This window comes from Lemur catta, chromosome 9, assembly GCF_020740605.2.
Source record: "Lemur catta isolate mLemCat1 chromosome 9, mLemCat1.pri, whole genome shotgun sequence".
NCBI lineage: Eukaryota > Metazoa > Chordata > Mammalia > Primates > Lemuridae > Lemur > Lemur catta.
The window spans coordinates 16,552,045-16,576,699 of record NC_059136.1 but is presented as its reverse complement, the minus strand read 5'-3'; the positions used below and the strand labels follow the sequence as shown (position 1 = coordinate 16,576,699).

The window sequence follows — 24,655 nt, the reverse complement described above, 5'->3', positions numbered from 1 at the left end:
GCAGCCTGAACTCGGGAACCTTCACTGAATCCCACCGGTCCACGCCCCTCCTGGGTGGAGTGAGGACTGTCACAGCTTCCCTTTCCCACCTCGAGGTACAGTGATGTATGAGAAAGTACCGCCCCCCCCCAGTGTTTCCACATTTTCCTTAACTTTTGGACAAAAACGCCTGGAATCAGGGTCACTTCAGAGTCCAGATAAGCCTCAGGAAAGAACCCAGAACCAGAAACAGCCCCAGCCCGCCCGTCAGGACGTTCTTTAGGTAAGAACCTCCCCGGGGCGGGGAGGTGGCTTTTCGATTGCTTCGGCCTGGCAGTCGAGCTGCGCGCGCACGCGCCGGCTGCGATTGGTGCTGCCTGGCGGCGGGGCGCGAAGCACGCTGGGACATCTCGCTGGCGGGAGGCGGCGGGCTGGCTACGGCGCGGGGCAGCGGGCGGCGGCAGGATGGTCAAGCTGACGGCGGAGCTGATCGAGCAGGCGGCACAGTACACCAACGCCGTGCGGGACCGGGAGCTGGACCTCCGGGGTGAGTCCGGGGAGCGGGCGGGTCGTCCGCGGGCCGCCCCGCGGGGTCTTACGGTGCGCGCCCCGCGGCGTGCGCCGAAGGCCCGAACTGGGCCCAGAGCCAGGCTGCGCTGGGACCGCCCCGGCGTGATTCTTGCCGTTGTTGCCCAACGACCACCCGGCTGGGCTCTAGTGAGCCTTCTGTTACCCCCGCTCCTGCTCACCGACGCGGCTGACTGAATTACTTCCTGGTGCGTGCGTGCGGCTCTCTGCTAGGCCTCGCCTAGCGTGTTTCTCAGTCCGAACAGTTTGAAGACGGGGAAGATAGGCTTACTAGTGTTTGTAAGCCTAGTACAGGGCGAGTGCTTGGTTCTTAAATGATATTGTGAGTGTAGGTAGGATATGTGTTAATTATCCGTGATTTGTGAGGGAGGAAACTAAGTCCTGGAACAAAAGCAATTGCTTCCTAATAATATTTTCTACTTATTAGCTTAAGTTTTCTCGTATTTCTCTTTTATGAAGACATGGTAAAGATGGGACTGTTTCACCAAGGCTCGCGCCGCCGGGTGCCATGTATAAGGGACGGAAGCGCTCCGAACTATTCAGATTCCGGTAGCTATTTCAACTTTAGTGGGGCTTGTTAAGAAATTGAGAGCGCAGCTAGCTAGTTAGCATTTCAGGAGACAGCTTTAGAGAGGTTTCGAAGAGCAGTTTCTCTGAAGATGAGATTATGCAGTCATGGCTCCCACGGGGACTTACGTTCTCAGAACCATCCCGGCGGGCTTTAGGTTCCTTGAGAAATCCCAGTGCTTTCAGATTTTGTTGAGATTAAGTTTCTTAGAGAAAGATTCCGTTTAAGAGCTTCACCACTGTCACTCTCGTGGCATACGTTTGGTGATCTCTGTATGAAATGCATTCAGTTTTGAGAATATTTTGATGCTCTGCTTCCTTTGATATTAGTATGTACAACTCTGAATTATATATTTAAATTTTGGCTGGGTTCATTTCTTTTCTTCTCCTAGCACAATAATTACGCCCAAATTAGTATTTGAGTGAATAGTTTACAGTGTGATTTATCATCGTGTATGAACCCTTGACCTTTATTTAACTCTGAATTGGAGCTGAAGGAGGGTAAGTAAGGGGGAACTGTCATGTCATAAGGATCTTGATGGGTTCTATGAATCTGGCTTGTGGGAACACAGAAGGTTGAGACTGTTGTCCACAATGTGTGAACAAGGCTTGGACACTGACAATAAGGAACTCAAAAGTGTAAATTCCTGTTGTGCCGCCTAACTAGCTCTAAGGTCTTAGAACAGTGTGAGGCACCTTGTAAGTGTTCTTACAAATGTTAGTTACCAATATTACTCTTAATAAATCCCCATTATCATTGCCCTTGGCTTTGTTGTCATCAACATCTTCATGTTCACTGCTAGACCATAAGCTTCATGGCACTGGAGATTTGTGACTCTGTTTCTTCATTTTGTCTCCAGTACCTTGCAGTGTTTGGTGTTGCATAGGCGTTAAGTAAATACTTTGTGAATGAATCAAAGCTTTGAGTCAAATTACCATGAAATATTATCGCTAAATGTTTTAAGGGACCTTTTAATTATATCTTTTGTGTGTGTGTTTTCCTCTCCATTTTGCAGGGTATAAAATTCCTGTCATTGAAAATCTAGGCGCTACCTTAGACCAGTTTGATGCTATTGATTTTTCTGACAATGAAATCAGGAAACTGGATGGTTTTCCTTTGTTGAGAAGACTGAAAACATTATTAGTGAACAACAACAGAATATGGTAAGTGGCTGGTAGTGGAAAGTAATTGCTTTCCACATAGAGTAAATGTTTCAGTGTTCCCTGAAGAAGTTGTGGCACATACTGCCTGTTAAACCTACATGTTCCTTCTTAAAATGAGAAATGAGCTGCACTTTTCCCATCGAGATCCAGAGAGTAACTTGACATTGGTCTACTCTTATTTGCATCTATTTAGAAATCATATATTTTTATAATCATGGTAAGTTTCTAATTTAAATTAAAAAGATGCTGCTTTGTACACTTTTTGGCTTCTAAAACAGTAATCAGAGGGGTCATAGTAAAAGGATATTTAAAGTTAAACAATTATATTTTTGACCGAGCATCTGTCTTTACCTCATACTTTCTGCTACATTTTTTAACTATAACTGATTTCTAGTTTATTGAAATTGAGATCTTTTTTGACCCTCCAGCAGTTCTATATAAACTTTATTGGAAAAAAGTTATTGAAGGTTTATAGAAGTACTGGGTGGTGAGTTAGAGTTTTTTTAAATAGAAATATTTCTCACGTTAATAGTTCTCTGTGGTATAGTTGTATGTCTTGTACCTGAGCTGTGAATGCAGAATCACTTGTATTGCTGTGCTACCTGCTACCAAGTGAGCTAAGTAGTTTATCCTACCCAGGAGTCTTACCTTTTCTTAGGTTCTACCAGATGGTGTGGCAGTGGAAAGAGCCCTAGGCAGAGTCCAGGAGTCAGGGGTTCTAAAATCATCCCACTTCCATCACTGACCCTGTGGGCTCAGATAAGGCTTCTTCTTTGTGCCGAGTTTCCCGTCTTGTCACATAGGGATGTTGGAAGAAGGATCTCCAAGTTTCCTCCAGTGTTGCCGTCTGAGATCCTCTGAGCAAGGAGGTAGATTAAACTGTTAGCTTATATAATTTCCACTTTTACTAAGAGTCTATTTTTATTTTAGCCGTATAGGTGAGGGACTGGATCAGGCTCTGCCCTGTCTGACAGAACTCATCCTCACCAACAATAGTCTTGTGGAACTGGTAAGTTACATAGGGAGAAAATGAATTTGTGGGCCGGGGTGGTGGGGGGGGGCGGTGTTAAAGGTATTATGTGCTTTTTAAAGAACATTTTCAAAATCCAGAAAATCTCACATAAAATTATCTCATCATCCTTTCTTTGTCTTTTTCTTAATTCAGGATCTGGGCCTTTTGGGTTATATATGCACAAGTAGCTATTCTGAATCGAGATGTGCTAGAATTGTCAAACACACACCACATTTCAAAGACTTAGTCCAAAAAAAAGAATGTAAACTATCTCAATAATTTTTTACATTGATGTTGAAATGATAATATTTTGAATAGTAGGTTAAATGGTGTATTATTAAAATTAGTTTCACCTGTTTATTTTAATGTGGCTACTAGGAAATTTTAAATTATGTATCTGACATGCATTAAATTTTGTTGAACAGTTACTCTTCATATTAGATGAACAGTCCACCTGGAACTAATTTTTGTATGAGATACAGGCAGATTTTCTTGGTAGTATATGTATGTGATCATTTTGATCTATTTATTTTTATGCTTTTTAAATTTCTGCTCTGAATGTCTAATTTTTAACAAAATTGAGTTACTGTACTTTTTTGTAACCTAAATTTTTCATATCAAGCCTCGATGTTTAAATCCATATTGTGTAAGTTAATTTGCGTTATTATGACTCTAGCTTCCTTCCCTATTTCCCTCATTGTTTAGAATGAACTGTGTGTTCCTTTCCCTGTGGGCAGGGTCCATAGCACCCTTCAGATTCTCAAAGAGTTGCTTACTTGCGCCAAAAGTAAGAAAGCGCTAGTCTGTGGCTATGTCCTTTCTAAAATGTATGAAGTATTCAACCTGAAATTCTCGTTCATAAGGAAAGTATCCCATAATACGTGTTGTTAGAGAATATATAGTTCTGTTTAAAGCTTTTTGTAAAGATGAAGACTGTTGGTCTTTTCCGTTACTGAAAGATTAAAATCTCATGTCATGATAGTGGGTTTGACCATCCCCCTAAATTCTGTCAATTTTACTTTTGTATATTTTGAGGTTATCTCATTTTAGACATACAAATTTTAAGTTATTAATATCTTCCTGGTGAACTGAACCTTTTTATTATGTTGCGACCCTCTATCTCTGTTAATACTGTTTTGCTTTGAGATTTATTTTATCTGATATACCCAAAAAAGCTTTCTTTTGGTTAGTATTTGCATGATATCTTCTATCCAAAATTTACTTTCAATTTTTCTGTACCTTATGTTTTTAGATTTGTCTCTTAAAAACAGCATGTTTGCAATTTTTTAAATCCAGTCTGAAGTCTTTTAAATGAATTATCAATAATTAATCTGTTTACATTTGATGTAATTACTGGTGTATTCCAATTTGTCTTTTTTCTGGGGCTTTTTGTACCACCCATTCTGCATTTCTTTTTCTCTCCTGTATTGTGCATGCTTTCTCCCTTTTGTCATTTCATTTTTCTTTCTAATGGTTTAGAAATTTACTCTTTCTATTCTTAGTCAGTTTCCTAGGAATTAAAACATACACATTTATCAAAGTTTAAAGTTAACCAATACCATTACCTCCTAAATAATACAGTACAGTGACCTTAAACATTTCAGCACCCCCTCAACTTGTTACATATTTAATCTACCTTTTTTCTTGTCTCATCAATACATCATCATCATGTTTTTATACTGTGTATATGTAATAAAAGTTTCCACTTTTCTGTTCTTTATTCCTTTTGGATCACCTTTAGTGGTGGTATGACAGTATCAAGCTATAGAGCTCTCTCTGATGTTGTTTGTGAAGTATTTAAAGATGGCATCTTGCTTTTTGAGAACTCCTGGCTGTGTACCCCTGTTTTTATATGGACTTTTTTTCTCATTGTGCCTGTTGCCTCTGTCTACTGAATTTAGATCTGTTCCTAGCAATTTTTTCTCATTGTAAAGTCTTGTTTTGGAAAGGACACAACTTCTGGTTAGTGTTAAGAGTGAGAACCCAAATTGCTCGAGCCCCTTTAGACCTTATTGCATGCAGGCTTGTTGTACTCATTATTAGAATGTGTCGATCCTTCACCTGCTGTTCCCAAACTGAGTACCTGTCAAGTCTTTTTAGAATTCTCCAGTTTGTCACATGCCTCCTTGCCTTCCCTCTGCTTCTTCTGCACAGATACTCTCACCATGCAAGTCTTGTAGCTCTCAAAATGGTTTGTTGCTACTTGTTCGTATTTTAAGATTCTTAGGGAATATCTTGTCATCTTGTTTGGTTGTAGCTATTGACCATATGTTTTTGGTTTTGCTATTCTGCTACACTGTATTTTATGGAATAATTTGGGAAGGTTCAAAAACTACTCTGCCTTCTTCTCATGATTTGGTCTTTTTTAAACCATACTGCTCCTTATCTTTGAAAATTTATTTAAAGAGGTTTGTGGGAGGCCTAGGATAAAGGTGCTTTCCCTGATAGTTGTCACGCCTGAAGGTGATGCTAGTAGGAAAATGCACCTTACACCAAAATGGTGGCTTTAGGTTCCCTGTGTGAATAGTTGCTCGAGAGTCAGATCAACTTTGGCATTGTTTTCTTTTCCAGACCATTGTTCAGTGGTCATTTTGAGATTGCTATAGGAAATCTTTTTTTCTTTTTTGGTCTCTTCTGCTATTGAAACAGAATCTGTTCATGTCAAGATTTTAAGTTTAAGAAGCTCAAATGTATTTACTAGTTTATTCAATAGAAATTATTTAAGCATTTGTGATATGCTGGTATTGGGCTTGGTGCTAGAGTGTTGAAAAAATAAAGACAATATGGATACTTGCTCCAAAGACACTCTTCATTTCAAAAATCTCAAAATAACATATGGTATTAGCATTTTTACCTGTGACTGTTACTTTTCAGGGTGATCTGGACCCTTTGGCATCTCTCAAATCACTGACTTATCTAAGGTATGGAAATTATTTGTTGTGGTGATAAAGCTTAAGGAAGTCCTTTAAAATAACACCTTTAGCAGCCTTGACCTTAGTGCATTCAGTTAGTTAAAAAGTATCTTTTAAAAACAAATATTGTAGATGTTTCCTTAATGTCATTTAAATTGTCATGAGGTTGAAATGTGAAGAATAGTGAACTTTCCCTTGATTTATAGATTCATTAAACTATTCAGATGGACCTCTTGAATGCTGTGCCATGAGCAAGGTTGGCATTGTGTTGTTCCTTTTCTTGTAGTATTCTAAGAAATCCTGTAACAAATAAGAAGCATTACAGACTATATGTGATTTATAAAGTTCCACAAGTCAGAGTACTGGATTTCCAGAAAGTGAAACTGAAAGTAAGTATTCTGTTGCATGTAAGTCATTATAAAGGTGTGTGGTTTTCTTTATACTTTTGTTATTGATTTTTAAAATTGCCTATTTGAGTAAATCTTAACCTTTATAATAGAAATGTTGGGGAGGGAATGGTGGGTTGGATTTCTTTCTCGTAACAGAGTTTATGGTATGACTTTGAGCTAAAGCTTTTTATATAGTATTGGCCATTCCAAAGTTTACAGGATGTCAAAGCCACAGTGAACAGTATTAACAGTAGATTGTCTGGTTAGATACATTCCCAGTGAGGAGCTTAGCATAATCCACATTTGAGCAACTCTGATTGTTAGAATGGTTTTTCCCTTTATTGGGAGTCCAGTTTTTATTTGTTTATTTAAATATGTTTTTACCTTCTTAGTTCCCCTCCTTAGTAAGAGAAGAAACTTTCTTCAGGGAGCTTCACCAGAGAAGGCAAGACCACTGTGTCTTCTTTTAATTTGCAATTGGCTTTTTGCTATTTTTACCAGCCCAGAGTATTCTAGGAGCGTTCTCTTCCATGTTTCTAAGGAATGCATCTAAATGCATGTGGTATTCCTATTTCCATTAACTCTGTGTGTGGTGTCGCTGTAGGAGCGTCAGGAAGCAGAGAAAATGTTCAAGGGCAAACGGGGTGCACAGCTTGCAAAGGATATTGCCAGGAGAAGCAAAACGTAAGATACGGATATCCAACTTAACTCCACTTCACCTTCAGAAACACTGTCTGTCTGGCAGTTTGCCTCCTACAAAATTACCCAAAAACTGTGACTAATAAGGTATTTAATTTGAGTGCTGGTAGTCCATGACTATCAGTGGTCCAAACATCAGAAGAAATTTCTACCAGGTTAGCAGAGCAACTATTTTAGCATTCAGTCTTATTGTGATATTATGTACGTCCTGTGTTCTCTGTAGGAAGATGAACTGGGTGGTGTTTCTGAAGGAGAGAGTTCTTGTATCAGTTTGTTAACAAAGATAAGATACTACACTGGTTGAATTACTTTCAAAAGTTTTTGAAAGTAAAAGAGAAGCAATTTCTATTGATCTGGGTTTAACAGTTGTGTTTTTCCTCCCCCCCCAAGTTTTAATCCAGGTGCTGGTTTGCCAACTGACAAAAAGAAAGGTGGGCCATCTCCAGGGGATGTGGAAGCAATCAAGGTAACAATGTGTTAGGATTCTTGGACTGGAGAGATCTGAGATGGGTTTAGGACATGTGTAATAAACAAGTTGTGAACATTGCAGATTCCATTTTCCCAGAGTTGTTAGAAAACAACTATATTTCTGTTTTGAGGAAAAACTGACTTAAAATTATTTGACCAGATTTTGACTTGAATTAATTAAATGAGCCAATTGAAGTAGAGGCAGCTCTCTGTCTCATTTTCCCGGGATGCATTTGTTACTTTGAACAGTTAGTTACCTTGTTATGCTGTCTCAGTGTTTGCCTTAATTTTTACTTTCAAAGATTTGCTGTCTGACAATCCTGTTGGGTGATCAATGGGAAATCTTAATTTAATAATATTGCCTCCTAAATTATCCAGTAACAACTCAAATAGGTACTTCACGTAGCTAAAATTTTAGGACATGTGGAATGATAATTTGCTCTGTTTTGGAAGAGGGCCTGCATCTCTTCACCAATTTTGAAAATTTATGATTTGGTTTCTAGGTTAATTTCAAGTGTACCAATGAAATTCTTCCCCCAACACAAAACTATTTACTGTTCCAACTTGAAAAGTGGGCTGTGAATTTCTGGAGGTGTTTTCTGGGTGATTGATACTAGTAGACATTAACTGTCCATCTCTGTTGTCCCCCGTCCTCCAGAATGCTATAGCAAATGCATCGACTCTGGCAGAAGTGGAGCGGCTGAAGGGGTTGCTGCAGTCTGGTCAGATCCCTGGCAGAGAACGCAGATCAGGTCAGAAAGCGGTGTTCTGTCTTTGTACATGCAAATTAATGTCACACTCAAAGTGTGACTCAGTGTAGATGCTACAATCTAAGAAAGCCAGAATAGTTCCTCCTTACTTCAGATCTAATATACATGAAATCCTTTTTAATGCTCTTTAAAGATAAAATATTTGATGAAGACAGTTAAGTCATAGGACTATGGGGGGTTTTTATGTAAAAGTTGAAGCAAGCATTATTCAAAGTCATGGAGTAAACTTAACACTGGAAGTGACCATGTGGACTGTTACATGTGTGTGTGTGAGGTAGCTTAGTAGTTAAGAGCATGGACTCTAGAGCCAAGCAGCATGAGGCTCAAATCTTGGTTTCACCGGCTCTGTCCTTGGTCAAGTGTCTTCAAGTCTATTTCCTCATCTTTAAATCTGAGTTAATGATAGTACCAACCTCAGAAGGTTGTTGAGATAACTAAGAGACTGTGCTTAGCACAAGGTTCGACATTAGTGAGTTTTTGATAAGTGGTTAACTGTTGTAATAATCAAGTGCAACATGTTGGGCAGTGGGCATATAAAATAAAAAAAATACTCAAATACATATTACAAGTTTTGATATGAATATAACTGGGGACTTTTGCCTAGACCAGTAATTTAGGGAAAGTTTCCTGGGGAAAGAATGTGTGAGCTGGGAGCTAAAAAATGGGTAAGACATTTTTTAGGACCAGCTATTCTTGCCAGTGTGGTCTGTGGGCCACTGGGGGTCTTCGAGGTCAAAACGGTTTCTGTGATACCACCAAGGTGTTACTTGGTTTTTTCATTGTATTAACATTTGCACTGATGGGGCAAGGGAAATGATGGGTAGAACTGGTGCCTCATGGCAGTGGCCAAAATGATAGTAGTTATTATATTCCCTGCTATGCAGTCCTGGTAAAATATATACCATTTTCACTTAAGAGTGTCCTAAATGAAGCAATGAAAATTATTTTATTAAATATTACCCCTTTTTGGGTGACAGAATGGGACTTATGCATATCTACATACCTGAGTTGGATGGTTACCTCCATGCCCTGGTGCAGTCGTTTTCAGTTGAGAGGCAGCTATCTTCTCGAACATGAATGAATGAGCCTGTCACTTCAGAAAAAACTGACTATTGATTGCCAATGATAAAATTCAATATTTCAAGAAAAAATTAAAATTTGGAAAACTTGAATCTGTCAGTGTAATCTTGACAGCTTCCCAGTATTTAAAGACTTTTCTGGGGAAATCAATGGTAATATTAATGGATCTGAATTAATGGATATGACTTTTTTGATATTATGTAATGAAATAGCTCAGCAATTTGTAAGATCTGCAAAATTCAGTGAACCGCTGTTTTCCAAATGATGTTACAAAATCATGCATGGGTAAAGGGTCCACTCAAAGTACAAAATAGACCAATGAATTTTTAAGTAAGAGGGTGTGAAAAGTTCATTTGATGAGGTTTCAGACTTCACGATGCAAACTAACCTTTAAGAAACTACCACTTGTCAAGTTTTGGCATAGAATCTAAACAATATCCACAGTTATCTTCAAAGGCAATTAAAATACTGCTCCCTTTTCTAATTATATGTCTGCGTGGCCAGATTTTCTTCATACCGTCCATTCAAAATATATTGCAGCAAATGGAATGCTGAAGCCAGTACAAGAATCCAACTTACTGCTGTTAAGTCAGACATTACAGAGATATGCAAAGATATAAACGTTAACGTGTAATAGATTTATTGTTTTTAAAAATCCTCAGTTTTAACTTCTAATATAGTATCAATAAATACAATCTACGTGAACAAAAGCTCTTTGGGTCCTAACACTGAAAAGTATGGAAACTGCTGAACTAGATAAGGGCAGAGAGGCATCCTAAGAAGAAGGAACTGCACAGGCCAAAACCCTACAGTATACCAGGCCCACTTGAACTGAAAGCAGGCCAGTGTGAGTGAAACTCAAGGCATGGAGGGCGGGAGGGAATGTGGCCAGATGAGATGATGGGGAATAAGCCCATGCAGGGTGCTGAGGGCTGTGTGATGGATTAGGTCATTAGTCTTGAGAACATTAGAAAATCTCTCGAAGGCTTTCAAGGCTCAGTGCAAACAGAAGTTTCGGAGAGGGCAATATCAAAACTGCTTATTGTGACGATAGTTTGATTGAATTACTGAATTGATTTGCTTCCCACAGAATGTTTTATATAGGCCATAGAGTCCCTTGGGACTTTAAATGTAATCTGAAAGCACATGGCGGAGAGGAAGATAGGGTATCCTTCTTGGTGTCCCATTTGCTAGGTCGCAACAGGCCCAGGCTTCCAAGTAGCGCTTCCTAGTGGTGTTCCTTGATAGTTTTATATTTAGAAACCTGATGTTTGGATCTAACTATAGAAATAATAGATTCAAACAGTAGTAATTTTCCCAATTGACAGGGTTACAACTTTTTTTTTTTTTTTTCGGAATACATTGACCAAAACATATTTTTTTCCAGAATACGTTGCCACAAATTATTGAACAAATATAACATTCTTTTGATGGTTGTTGCCAAATTTCCCTAATTTAGAGACAATAATGTTACTGCCTGATCCCAGTATCTGACATGTAATACCCAAAATACCCAGATGTTTTTTGATTGTTTCCAGTTTCTTTGCCCAAGGTAAAAAAAATGGCAAGAACTATACACGATTATAACCTTTTACCATCATAAAATATGAACTATTTTCAACTATAATGGGAACCAATGGTTTTGACTTTCATAAAACACCTTTATGACCCTTTTCCTTAGAAATTGCCCATCCCTTCCGATCCCTGCCCAAGGACAGACTGTCCCTGGACTGTACACTCCTCAAGGGGCTGCCTTCGGTATTTTTGTACCTAGCCCAGTGCCTGGCACACAGGATTCGCAGAATGGGCACTCACGTACTAAGCAAACTGAGTCTCTAAAATTGAAATGACTACTGGTTTTGTCGTTTTCTTTAGGGCCGACTGATGATGGTGAAGAAGAGATGGAAGAAGACACAGTCACAAATGGGTCCTGAACCGTGTGGCAGATGTGTAATAAGCCCTCTTGGGACATGTTTTTTGAACATGGGATAATAGCCTTGTTTGTGTCAGCAAAGTGAAATCTGTCAGCCTTGTTGAAATTCTTAAAACTGTTGGTGATGATTTTGTAATATAAGTTCTGAAATTAAACGTCAGTTTTCTATAAATAGTAAAAATAAAGGCCACTCACTGTGTTGCCAAGTTATGTGTCATTGAGGTGTTTTTGCAGTGAGATCTAAAGATATAATTTAAGATGGAAATGTGGCAGGGTGGTGTTTCTAGGTAGGCTTTCCTGCCCTCTGAAACGTTTACATTTTCAAATTCTTCATAAAAGACAACCAGGTTTTAGGACTTTCATGAATCAGCATCCTTTGATCTTTTTCATTAACTCTGCCTGCAAACATTATACAAATTAATAAAGTGTTGATTTGAAAAATTAGAGGGGAAGTGTGGCTTATGCTTGTCAGGTGCTGAAATATGAGCAGAGGAGCAGCATTTTGCAACATTTAGAACATGGTAGGGGAGTGGTGGCTTCGCTGGTGGGGGGGCTAGGCACACTTTGCTGAGCTCCTAGATGCTTACTGTGTTCTTTATCTGCCGGCCTTCACTAGTCAGCAGTTCCCCTCAACAGTGATTTCATTTCCATCACTTACTGATTCCTTAACCCTGACTGAATGTGAGACTTAATAGGAAGGATTTTTAAAATACTAATGCCTTTGGCTCCCCTCTAGGTATTCTGGTTTCTTTGTTTTGGGTGTTTTTTAAAGCTTCCTGGGTGAATCCGGCTGTGAGAAGCATTCTTCTAAATAGTCCCTTGAACAGTTTTTGGTGATTGCTGATGAAAAATACCTAAGACAGGAAGGAACTGTGCCTTCAGGGGCTGACAGTCTGGCTGAGAAGACAACCACAAGAAATAGTGCTGCTAGGCCTCAGTGCAGTAGCAACTGAAAGATAAGAATGAGGTGGAGCATTCCAGAATACTTTGGGAAAGAGGTGGCACCTGGGCTTCAGGAGAACCTGGCCTTTAGATTTCATCAATGTGACCCTAAGACAGTGCTTTTCCAACTCCCAACTCCTTAAGGAGCAGTTCCTCTGTAAACTGTTTATTGATGGCCCAAACCAGATTGCATTGCTCTGTTCTCAAGTGTTATCCTCACCTTGGTAGATTTGGAGATCAACATTTTTTACAAATTTCTGGGGCATGTAGGTACCTAGGGAATAAACCAGATGTACAGTAGATGGATTTATAAACCCAAAGTCTTAATTTAGTTTGAGAGGATGGTACCTTAATGTCTATAATTCATGCTCTCCTCTACCCCTCACCAAGAACCCTTTTGGGATTAGAACAGAAGGACTTGTGTGGGGCTGTTTAAGTTACGCTTTTCCCTGGGGTGGATCAGAGTCCCCCTCCCGCAATGTCTTTGGTGGCCTGGGCCAGGCCAGTGAGGGGCCTTTTCTACTCCCACATAGCCCTTCTGTTAACGCAGGGTTGCCTGTTGCTTCTGCTTCTGATAGGACAACTGAAATGATTCCGTTTTTCTTTTCCACAGTTATGATCCAGGGAGGTTCCCTGTTCTCATCGTTTATGAGCCACCTTACTGGGTGGGACTCTAGCTGGCCAACAGCCTCAGTGATGACAAGTTGGTTGCAGTTAAGTGTCAATGTCCTAAGGTAGCTTTTCTCTGATCATGTTCCTTACCTCTAAGGAGTAGCTTACTTTGGGTCTGTGACCCTGACTACACTGTAGCACTTAGCACTGATACGAGACTTCTGTGCCATTCCCTTAATTGATCTGGACTGAGTAGGATTACTTTGACACCAAAAAGTTTAATATTTGAGGCCTAGTAATAAAAAAGTAAAAGGGTGCCTTGTTATACTATATATGCCATTGTCCCAAGTGAGGACAAAACTGACCAGAGGAAAGTGAGGCCTTGTGTGCTCAGAGCTCAACCTCTATCTGTATGTTTCAGGACTGGAAAAATTGGGTTTGGCCCAACTCAAATTCTCCCAGAAGCACAACATTTTCAGTGTGCAATTTTGCAGAGCTTGCGATTCGTTCAGGATAACTTCTATCATGTTATAGCAGAAGCTTTTGTACCAGTTGACATAGTCATGCAACACCCAAAAGAACGTGGTTTCTATGGAACTGCATTAAGGTGATTTGAATATTACTAGTTTTGTAGTGTTTGTATATAATCAGTAAATGCCCTGGTTTTGAGGTCTAAGAATTATAAATTAAGGAAATACATGTCTAATTTTATATATGTGCATAATTAACATAATTTAAAGGTTACATTGGGAGTCTATAAGAATGTTTATTGTTGAAAGGGGTGGTTCCTTATATTCATGTTTGAAAAACACTGTTGTTTGATTGCCATCTTTGAGATTGCCCTTAGCTACCAACATCCTTAATCCCCCCTTATTGCAATTGGATATACTTTTATTGGTTAACTATTGCCACAATAGTGCTACATAACAAACCACCCGAAAACTTGGGGGTTTTCATCAACCGCTAGTCTCATGTCAGGCTCTGCTTGTCAGTGCAGGTCTTTGGGTTAACTAGGTTGGTTTGGTTTTACATGTCTCCTAGGACAAGCTGGCTAACCTGGCAAAGGCACAAAAAGTAAACACTAGAGGCTTCCAAGGCCTTTACTCAAAAGTGACACACTGTTATTTCTGCCCACTTGCCATTAACCAAGGCAAGCCACCTGGCCAAGTACAAAGTACAAAGGATGGGAAAATACACTCCTCCCACCTTGACACCATAGCAAGGATATGGCTGCAAGAAGGAAGGATGAATTACAGCCAATCATTTCATCTACTGTGGTCAGTGACAGGTGGCAGGTCTGGTTACTGTCCACCTTTGTCCTATTTTTGTAATTATATTGAGTAACATATTTGCTAAAATAATTTATGGTTCTAGACAAGCTAGGTGAGGTGATACACCTGATTAAAGGGACAAAGGTAACCCTGGCTAGGAAGAATTAGTAACTTCTATCAATGGGGCTATAAGAACAATGTGCTAGGAGCTGAAATGAAAGCCCATCACCCACTCAAATAATTTAAAATCTATTAGATTTTAGTTGAATATGTTATTCATTATACTGTGTGTACATATGTATACAGTGTAGTTCACAATAGCTTATAAAGGTACTTCTTTGTGTATGTTTAAAATGCATGTTCATGAGTTGGTGGTACTGGTTTCCATTTTATATTGCAAAGTTCTGAGTGAAAAGAATTATTTGCTTTTTTTAATGATAGAAATTAATTGTTACAATTTATTCCATCTTCATGATTACAGACATTACAGGGCAGGGAGGATGAACAAGGCAAATAAAGCAAACTCTTTTTTTCCCCCCATTTAACCACATGCAGCATTTTGGCATTTTTATGATGTACAGGTGGACTTAATTCTTTGACGTGGGTTGAAAGCTGGCAACAGCAAACCTTTGCAATTAGGATCTTCCTCCATAGCTATTCTATCTTAACTCCCGACCTACACTGTGAGCTCTGAAATGGTGTTCACTGCAATATTCTTGAAGTTTTCAAATCTTAATCTGACACCTCTTTTTAAGACAGCGAACTGTCTGTTAAAAGCTGTCTTCTTAACTAACCCAGGCCACCAGTCCTGTTAAGTTACAATAAAACTGCTCCCAAGCACTGGTTGAAGCTGTTTTGCTATGAGCTTCCTGAGGGAAAAAAGAGGCCCAAACCAATTGCTTCCATGAACAATGACCCCAGCATGGTGTACCTAATGTCCTTTGCATCATAGCAAAAGAGGTCAGGCAACCTTGCTCATCCTGTCTAGTTTACCAGTATTTATATACAAGGTATATTTAAAGCTGATTCCACACCAAGTATTGCAACCATAATCCCAAGAAGTTCAGTTTTGGCACATAAATGTTCAGTTTTAGCACGTAAAGATGCCAGAGCAAGTGAGAAATCACTCTAAAGCAGAGTGATGGTTCATCATCTTTTACAAGTGAGAGAAAAACACTGAGAAGGAGGAAATAAATCCCCCTCCTTACCACACACAGAGATGAGGGGGGAAAAAAGAAAAAAAAAACTACTCCCTCCTAAACTTCTTACTAAATCAATGAGCTGTCTTCACAGACTTAATAGACATACAGAGTCCTCAATTTTGTGATTTGAGGAGTCTACTTTCAAGGTGGCTGTCAAGTGGAAGAAGAGCTTTCAGGCTTTTCTCTGCCATGGCCCATGAACTCCAGTCCTTCAATAGGAATCTCCTTCTCTTTTATTGCTTTCTGAACACATTGCTGGGAGAGCCTAATGGGGTGCGTGCATGAGTCCCTGCAGCCATTCCCCCTTGAGAAACTTCTTGGAAAACCAGCGATTGAAACAATGGTTGTATTCAGGCTTGGTGTCATGGCTTTCCCATGCCGTTCCTGGCGATAGTGGCACCACAGCATTCTGATGTCATCACCTGTTCACTTATCTTTTCAGTTTGTTATATTCATAATTCCCAGCCCTTCTTTTGAGACACAGCTACATAGGCGCACTTCAAATGCTTCTCCAAAGAAACCTCAAGGTCAAATATCTAATAGTGTGGTTATTTATGGTCACCATAGAGGTGGTGACATTTGAGTAGTGGAAGAGAGTGGAGGAAGGCATTGCAAGCAGAGGAAACAGCAAGAGCACTACTATAATTATGTGATAATGTCTTATGACACATGGTAAAATTCGACACATGTTGGAGCCATTACTTTGATCATTCTTTCCCAGGAGGTTTGGATTTTGAGGTGGATTTTCTTGGCCTGAAAGGTAACACTGGCTGCCCGTATTTCCTCTTGACTACACCTTTGTGAGGGCGGACCTGGGCTGCAAACCTCAATGGCTGAGAGTCGTCAACCCGCTGGGCCCCGTTGCCACTGTGCCCAGGGCAAGGATGTGGGCGCAAATCGTGTCTCCGGGCGACCCCTAACCTCCTTGGCTTCAGTGTCCAATTAGTGAAAAAGTAGAAATTCGATAAAGTGAAACAGGTCAGACGTCCACCCTCACAGAGACCAGCAGCGAGCATGGACCGCAACCAGGCGCTCTAGCCCCGCCCCTACCGAGCCTTGGGCTGGTTTCCGTCGTGCCGTCTCGCCCCGCCCCCCCCGGCCACACCCCCTCTGCGATAGGCCGAGCGCCGGGGCGGGGTCAATCTGCGATTGGCCGGGACCGCGGCGCCCGGGCGCGCCACGTGTACGTAAGGGCAGACAGGAAGCGTCCGGCTAGACGTGACGCGGCTGGGCCGGCGACGGCTGCAGCCATGGAGCTGGACGGAGAGCCCTTGTCCGCGCGGCCGGCGTTGGAGACCGAGGGGCTGCGTTTCCTGCACGTCACGGGTAAGTCGCTGCGGGCCGTGGTGCAGCTGGGCTCGCGCCGCCAGCTTCTCGGGGCGCCGCCATGTTCGGTGAGTCGTTCTCCGCAGCGCGCCGGGCCGGGTGGCCGGCAGCCGGGCGTTGGCTACGCACGCAGGCCCTGGGCAGCAGGCCCGGATCTTGCCCGGAGGCCTCCCCGGAGCCGCACTTCCATGGGCGGCGCCGGGGGGCCGAGGGAGGCCCTTGTTTGCGCAGGTCCTTTACTTTGTGCGCAGCAAGCCCTTCCAGTCGCAGTTGCTGGGGCACTCGGTTCTTGGCGTTTGCTTCTAGGCACCTCCCGCCCCCACGTCTATACACATTTCTAACACCCCTAGTTGTCATCCCTTTGTGTATGGTTCCCTAGATTTAAAAGGTCTTTCTTTGACTTCTTGAGTCGGATAAGCTCCTCTTCACCCTTCAAAACCCGGCTGCTGTGCCCTCCGTGCTCCGGATTGCTTCCTTTACGGCCCATATGGTTGAGAAGTCTTACTTCTTAGTGACCCCAGAATTGTTGCGCTTCTCGCTCATATTTTAATGGTTTACTTAGGAGGCCATTTCCTCAAGTAGACCGTGAAGGTTTTGAGGGCAGGATCTACGATTATTTTTGTCTTTGTTGAGTTTTATGGAAAAGTCAACTAGTAGTGTCATTTTTAGTTTTTGAAAACTTTTTTTTCTTTTCAGTGGGCTCCCTGCTGGCCACCTATGGCTGGTACATCGTCTTCAGCTGCATCCTTCTCTACGTGGTCTTTCAGAAGCTTTCCACCCGGCTGAGAGCCTTGAGGCAGAGGCAGCTGGACAGAGCCGCAGCTGCTGTGGGTTAGTGCCTGATAATGGAAATGAAGGCGGTGGCTCTACACCTACTTCTTTTATTATTTAAAAGTTAGTCTGTAATTGAGAGTAAGAAGTACATGAATCTCATTTGTATGGGCTCGGGGAACCATTTTATGCTTCTGAAGTTGATTTTGGTGCATGTGCCATTTTTTAAAAAAAATTTTAGATAATGAAATGGAAAACATTTCTGGTGGTGTGAAGAACACTCATCAGTGCATGGCTTGTTGGATGGTTTTTCCATTTTAGGATGGATTAAAATGAAAACTTCATAGTTTCTCTCTTCCTGTGGGTCTGCCTACTAAGGCTGAGTTATCTCTAGAACCGTTGTGAGTAAGGACAACTCCACCTTAGTTCTTCATGTCCACCTCATTTTGATTTTCACTTACTCACAGACCTGATTTCCTGAAAGGATAGCCTTTTCGCTAGTTAGAAACTACAGTTTCTGTGAACATATCTGAAAGAAACATTAAGTGTTTTGAGAATAGTAGCGTATAATTAAACAGATATAAACTGGCATTTAGCTGAGTCAGTATAGTACTAACTTTGAGGTGGAAAGCTTTGGTTTACAAACCAGATGAAAACATAGGTTAAGGCCAGACGAGGTGGCTTACGCCTGTACTCCTAGCACTCTGGGAGGCCGAGGTGGGAGGCTTGCTTGAGGTCAGGAGTTCAAGACCAGCCTCAGCAAGAGCAAGACCCGGTCTCTACTAAAAATAGAAAAAAATAGCAGGCATGGTGGCATGCACCTATAGTCCCAGCGACTCAGGAGGCTGAGGCAGGAGGATTGCTTGAGCCCAGGAGTTTGAGGTTGCTGTGAGCTAGGCTGATGCCATGACACTCTAGCCTGGGAGACAGAGCAAGACTGTCTCAAAAAAGAAAGAGAGAGAAAAGAAAGAAAACATAGGTTAAGCTATGTGCATTTCTATTCTTAATGCTGGTTGGAAGGATTTTTTTCTTTTCCATAGAAACAAACACCTGAGAACCTTTACCTCTTTCTGATATAGATCTGGGCTAATTAAGGGATGGGTTCAGAAAACTTTATCTTTCCTTAGTTGTCTTCTGGAATTCTGGTCAACCTGGAGATTGTGGATGTTAGTGAGGTAGCCAACTTGTGTAATGGAATCTCTGTATGGCCATCAGACCACTTTCATTTCGTTTGCAGGGCCACTATTCCAGACTTTATGAATTGGAATTGCTGAGGGGAGCTCAGAAATCTGCATTTCTAACAGGTTCTGGTTATGTGGATATTTAGGGCTAAGAACTATGGCTAAACAACATGTTTTCCTGCTCCTTTAAGCAGGAAAATATTTGCAGAGAGGGTAGGATTACTCATATAAAAGCATGCTTTTTCATTGTCTGATGTCTGCCTTTCTATACTTCTTAATAACATGGAGACTCCAGAGTTGCCGTTTTATATTGCACAAGGTGCTTTATCTCATATTTTTTCTGACATTTTAGAACCTGATGTTGTTGTTAAACGACAAGAGGCTTTAGCAGCTGCTCGTTTGAAAATGCAAGAAGAACTAAATGCGCAAGTTGAAAAGCATAAGGAAAAGCTAAGACAGGTATGAACTGATTTTACTTTGAGGATGTATGTAGTCTTAAGAAATTGAGGCTTAGTGGGTAATAATGCCTCTGTGTGTATGTTTTTATTTATAAACTTCTAGGAGAGGGTCCTAGCCCGTTAGATTGAACTAATTGTGTTTGAATCACTTCCACTTAACTTTGTAGAAATTTTTTACTGCTCAGGGTAGAAATAGTCTTAAAGAAAGGTATCTTATGTTCCTGTTTTTGCTTTTTAGTGACTCCATTACAGCAGTATCACCCAACAGAATTGTGTGTCCAGGTCTCATGCCACAGACACACAGAATATACATTCAGTGTACTCTTGCTCCATTGCTATTTTAAGCTGGTGTCTCACCAGCTATTTTAAGCTGGCGTGGTGGGGCTGCTCTTCAGTGGATCAAAGGAGAGCCAGGGGACGGCAGCAGTGGGCTGTGCCAAGGCTCGTGCTATATTGGAGATGGAGTATTGAAAGATTTTTTTTAAGGCACAGGGTTTGGTTGGGGGCGGTAGGTGAGGGGGAAGGAGGAACCAAGGATTGTCGTGAGCAGCCAGGTGGATCGTGCCACTCTTCACGGGAGTAAGGTCACCCACCAATGTGACCTGATCCCCGAGAGGACCAAATGTAGACTGTGCTTTCCAGTTTCAGTCCAGATGGTTCTGGGTTCCTCTTCACTCCCTCAGAAGGAAGTCTCTGCCAGCTCTCAGGCAGCAGGGAATTTGGTTCTACTGTGGTCTTACCTGGGTCTCTCTAGTGTTTTCCAAGGTCACGTGCCTTTCTGTTGCTGCTGGCAGCTTTGTTGTTTCCGTATAATCATCCACTAGCGTTGGTCTCCCCAGCTTGGTGGGAGCCTGAAGGGAAAGGGCAGAACCATACCCTACCCTCCCTCCCTCCCTCCCTCCCTGGTCACTCTGTCCCAACAGCCTTCAGGGTTCATGTGAAGTGGTTGCCTATATTTCACTGACGCAGTCATTAATCTAAAGTGTACTATTATTTAACTTTTTTTTAACCACACATGTAAAAACAGATTTTATGGTGTAGGAATCTATACTGTGGAAATTAATTCTCTCCCCTCCTTGCTTCTCCATCCTCCACTGCCTGAGCATCCCATATTAAGTTTTTTAGGTATTTTTCCAGAAATATTTTATCTCTATATAAAAAACACATGTATAGGTCCCTTCTTAATAGAGCTGGAAGTGTAGTATGCATATATTCCATTTTGAGCAGTTCTATTTTTATTTTTTTTCTTCCCTGATTTCCTGCCATTAATTATTGTTTTGTTTCTAGAGCCATACAATAAGTTGAATTCTGTGTGTCAGAATTCAATGACTTTGGGGTCTGAGTTGTGTGTGTGTGTGTGTGTGTGTGTGTTAGTAACATGGCTTGCTCACTCATTTTGCTGATGTAGCTGAAAAAATCTTTTAAAAGGTCACTGTTAAAAATTGTAATGTGAGCCTCCTAACATTGAAAGGGGGACAGAAAGGTTATGTTCTGTTTAGAAATTGTATGGCGTATGTAGTTCTGACTGAACCTGCCTGCCTAACAGTTAAATCAGACTCTTGTTTATGTTGTCAGAATTTCTTAGCTATGGTTCCATTCAGCTGTTCTTGAGGGCTGGCTGTAAGTATGAAACAACCTTTATGTCAAGAAGTGGTTCCTTCTTGACCTTGTGTACTTGCAGACAGTAGAAGCAGGAGTTGACAAGTATTTGGATTTGGTAGTAACAGATCCTGAATGCCGTGGAGAAATTTCCTGTATATGTGTTTTTTGAGACATCTTTTCACATATCCTTGTGAGGTCACAGTTTAATTGGAACCAGAATGAACTGCAGTTTGGGTCTGGATTCCATTGGCAGTGAGAGGTTTAAGTGAACTTGGCATGCACTTGGCATGTGAGTTGCAGTACTCAGTTGCCGGCAGGAGCGCTGCTCTTCAAGCAGTGGGGAGCAGAGGGAAAGGTCAAGTGTGTTGTGTTCCTTTCTGCCGTGGGAAGCCATCCACTATCTGACTGTGAGCTTTCTCAGGTGCTTATTATTGAGCATAATTTTCTGCTGAGATTAGTTTTTCCTTATGTTTTCTTAATGCTTGACTTCCCAAAGCACTTTCAAATCTCTCATCTGATCCTCACTGCCTGAGGTCGAGGGGTTAAATAACTTTCCCTAGAGCATAGCCAGGAGGCAACAAAGCCAGCCTGCTAGCCACGCCTGCCATTCCAAGTCTGAGTTCTTCCACATAAGACTGAGGTTCAGAAGAGTGGAATTAGCATTCTTTTTTTCCTTGAAACCTTTTGCTTTCTTTAATAGTATACAAAAAACAAAGGCTCTGTTTGTGAGTTAAACTCACTCCTGATTAACCAAAGAAAATGAAGGTGAAGTTTTGTTTTGAAGGACATTTAAATTAAGAATTGTCATGGGCCAGGTACAGTGGCTCATTCCTATAATCCCAGCACTTTGAGAGGCTGAGGTAGAAGGATCACTTGAGGCCAGGAGTTTGAGACCAGCCTGGGCAATGTATCGAGACCTCATCTCTACAAAAAAAAAAAAAAAAAATTGTCATAATTAGCATTTTCTTTAAGAAAGATGCTAGCTTATTAATTTTTTTGTGTACTATATGTGATTCTCAGCTTGAAGAAGAAAAAAGGAGACAGAAGATTGAAATGTGGGACAGCATGCAAGAAGGAAAAAGTTACAAAGGAAATGCAAAGAAGCCTCAGGTGACTGGAGATTTCAGCCAGCTGACATTTTTCTAGTAGATGAAGATTTGTCGAGAAGAATGTTTTAATTGTTTCTGTGTATGTTCAAACAGGAAGAAGACAATTCTGGGACTTCTTCTGTCATCCCCAAACGGAAATCTGACAGAAAGCCTTTGAGGGGAGGTGGTAAGCACCAACTGATGTCAATTGTTAATGGATTTTCAATGTTTATAGGATATGCTTACCTTTTAAAATCAGAATTCTGTTTCCTTGTCCATAGATTGAGACTAATTCCTAAGCTTTGGATTGTGAAGATTAAATAAACAGATGCAGAGCGCCTCCTAGGCCCTAATTGGAATGATTGTAGTTGTGGTGTTGTGTTCTCCACCCACAGCCCTGTCAGGGAGAGCTGAGTAGAACAGAGACTAGCCTGCCCACCGTGCAAATGAGCGTCAGCGGGCGTGATTTTGGTCTTTCTAGCTAGGGCCACCTTGTTTCTTAAAAAGAACTTTCTCAAGGAGATGTGGACAGATGTTGATTCAGAGCGTTTTCCTGTGTGCAACACCGCCCTGGGCACTTTAAGTGATACCACAGCAGTCTTTATCGCGTCCTTGAGGAATTTCAAATCTGTGGGAAGGTGGGACTTGCACACAAATGAAAATAAGTAATCCTTTGTGATTCTGGCTAGGAATTGCAAGTTAGGGCTGAGGAAGCAGGGAGCAAAGACACTAGAACACTGTGTGGGACCCAGTTCTAGGCTGAAGGCTGTATCCTCTGAGGTGGCAGAGGCTGGAGGCCGGATGGAATCTCTGAGGACTGAAGGAGATTGGGACGGGGGCTCCAAGGCAGCCTGGCTGCAGACTTGGCTGACCTTAAAGGCTGAGCTCTAATCCCCTTTGTGTCGGGAACCAAGCCTGGCTTGCTGTAGGGAAGTGATGCATCTGGAAAGAAAATGCTGTTTTAAAACTTTTTCTTGCTGGAAGCCTGTGTTCAGACACCAGTAGTGGTGATGTATAAGAGAGGAGTGGAAACCACAGAAAACGTAATACATGGCCTGCTTGCATGCATGGCCTCTTTCAGTGTCCCCAGCAGTGCTGAGCTGGGGCTTTAACTAGCCTAGTTTTACAAGTAAGGCATGGGGATTTATTGTCCAGAGATTCCACTGCAAGTAAGGAGCAAAACCAACTCGTTTAAGGTCTGGCAGGCGCTAGAGCCTGAGCCTTCAACCAAGTCACCAGTTGTCCGTTGACTTTGGGAAGCTCATGCGCAAAAGGGAGAAGAGGACACAGGTGACCTAGTTCTGACGTGTAGAAGGGGCAAGGTCCATTCTGTTCTGATTTTTTTTAAATCTATTTTCTGTTGTTTGAACAGCCCTTGTTTGAAAGTATATATTTTCTAAGCACTGTGATAGGATCCTTCATTTACTTAAATCAAGCCATCCTGAAAGTTTTTTTGGTGAGTTTTTTGCATGTGTTTTGGGAAGTTAAGACCAAGAAGCTGAATGGCTTCTTTTTTTCCCACCAGAAAATCAATTCAAACTGCAATTGTGATATAAAGTATTTTTTTCATACCATAGCTAAAAGTTTTTAATGTCCTTGAGAACAGAATCATATCTTTGTAGTGCTTTGCTTGTCAGACTCAGAATTCTATTTTTGATATAAAATGTTCCCAGATTTCCAACCGTCAATACTGTTCTGCTTCCCTTCTCTTATCCCAGGTTATAACCCTCTGTCTGGTGAAGGAGGTGGAACCTGCTCCTGGAGACCTGGACGCAGAGGCCCGTCTTCGGGCGGATGAAGCTAAGAATCTTGTTAGTGTCACTTGTGACATTAACGAGACAAATCCTTAACCCTCGATTCAATTGCCTTACGCACGCTTTTCACAGTGACTAGCCAAGGGGAAGGGGGTTTATTTCTGTTCTTTACAGTCAGCATATGGTATAGACGTTGCCACTAGGCATAGGTCATTGGTCACACTCCACTTAAAGACAGTGACTACATCTGTTGATTTCATGGTTAATTGCTAGTTAGTAAGTAAAGGCCTCTAAATGATCAGTAGTCTTGATAAAGAGGCCTCGTAATGATCTTTAAAGTTAAAGTCCTTGCTGCTAGGACAGTCTCTGTGACAGGTTGCGTTGAATGATGTCTTCCTTATAAATGGTGAGCCCACCAGTAAGGATTACTGATGCAGACAGTTGATGGGGTTTGTTTCTGTATATTTATTTTTATGTACAGAACTTTGTAAAAAACTGTAAATATTAAAAAATTTGCAAATAACATTTTTAGCATCTTTATCAAATTCAAGGAAATTTCTTTATGAACTTGAATTTGTCTATCAAACATTAAACAGCTTTTTATTATTCACAACTATTACTATTTATTTCTCTACTTATTATTCTTCCCCCGGAATGAGTATGGCAAGTGGCAGACTCCTTGGGGTTTATCCACAAAATCAGGCACTTGTGGCTTAGTTTGCTGAATTAATAGGGTAAGGAAACATCTTGCCCGGGTTTCTGAGAGCCGTATCGGTTATATCCCTTATGCCATGACTCATTTGTTCTTGTCTAGAAGCTATATTGGGGTGTTCTATAAAGGGCCAGATAGTAAATATTTTAAACATTATAGGCCACATAGAATCTCT

The 24,655-nt window shown here is 41.2% G+C and overlaps 2 protein-coding genes across 2 annotated transcripts; both read left to right on the top strand.

The window, feature by feature from the left end:
• Positions 1–345: 345 nt before the first annotated feature.
• On the top strand, positions 346–11,767 carry SNRPA1 (small nuclear ribonucleoprotein polypeptide A'). Its single transcript, XM_045560444.1, has 9 exons — positions 346–526; positions 2,151–2,298; positions 3,229–3,307; positions 6,185–6,231; positions 6,509–6,611; positions 7,216–7,295; positions 7,701–7,776; positions 8,437–8,530; positions 11,504–11,767. The coding sequence occupies exons 1-9, from the start codon at positions 445–447 to the stop codon at positions 11,560–11,562; spliced, it is 768 nt and encodes a 255-aa protein (XP_045416400.1). The 5' UTR covers positions 346–444; the 3' UTR covers positions 11,563–11,767.
• A 4,984-nt stretch (positions 11,768–16,751) lies between these two features.
• On the top strand, positions 16,752–24,382 carry SELENOS (selenoprotein S). The gene is made up of 6 exons (XM_045560881.1): positions 16,752–16,914; positions 17,611–17,745; positions 19,219–19,325; positions 21,947–22,036; positions 22,129–22,201; positions 23,733–24,382. The coding sequence occupies exons 1-6, from the start codon at positions 16,839–16,841 to the stop codon at positions 23,810–23,812; spliced, it is 561 nt and encodes a 186-aa protein (XP_045416837.1). The 5' UTR covers positions 16,752–16,838; the 3' UTR covers positions 23,813–24,382.
• Positions 24,383–24,655: the final 273 nt, after the last annotated feature.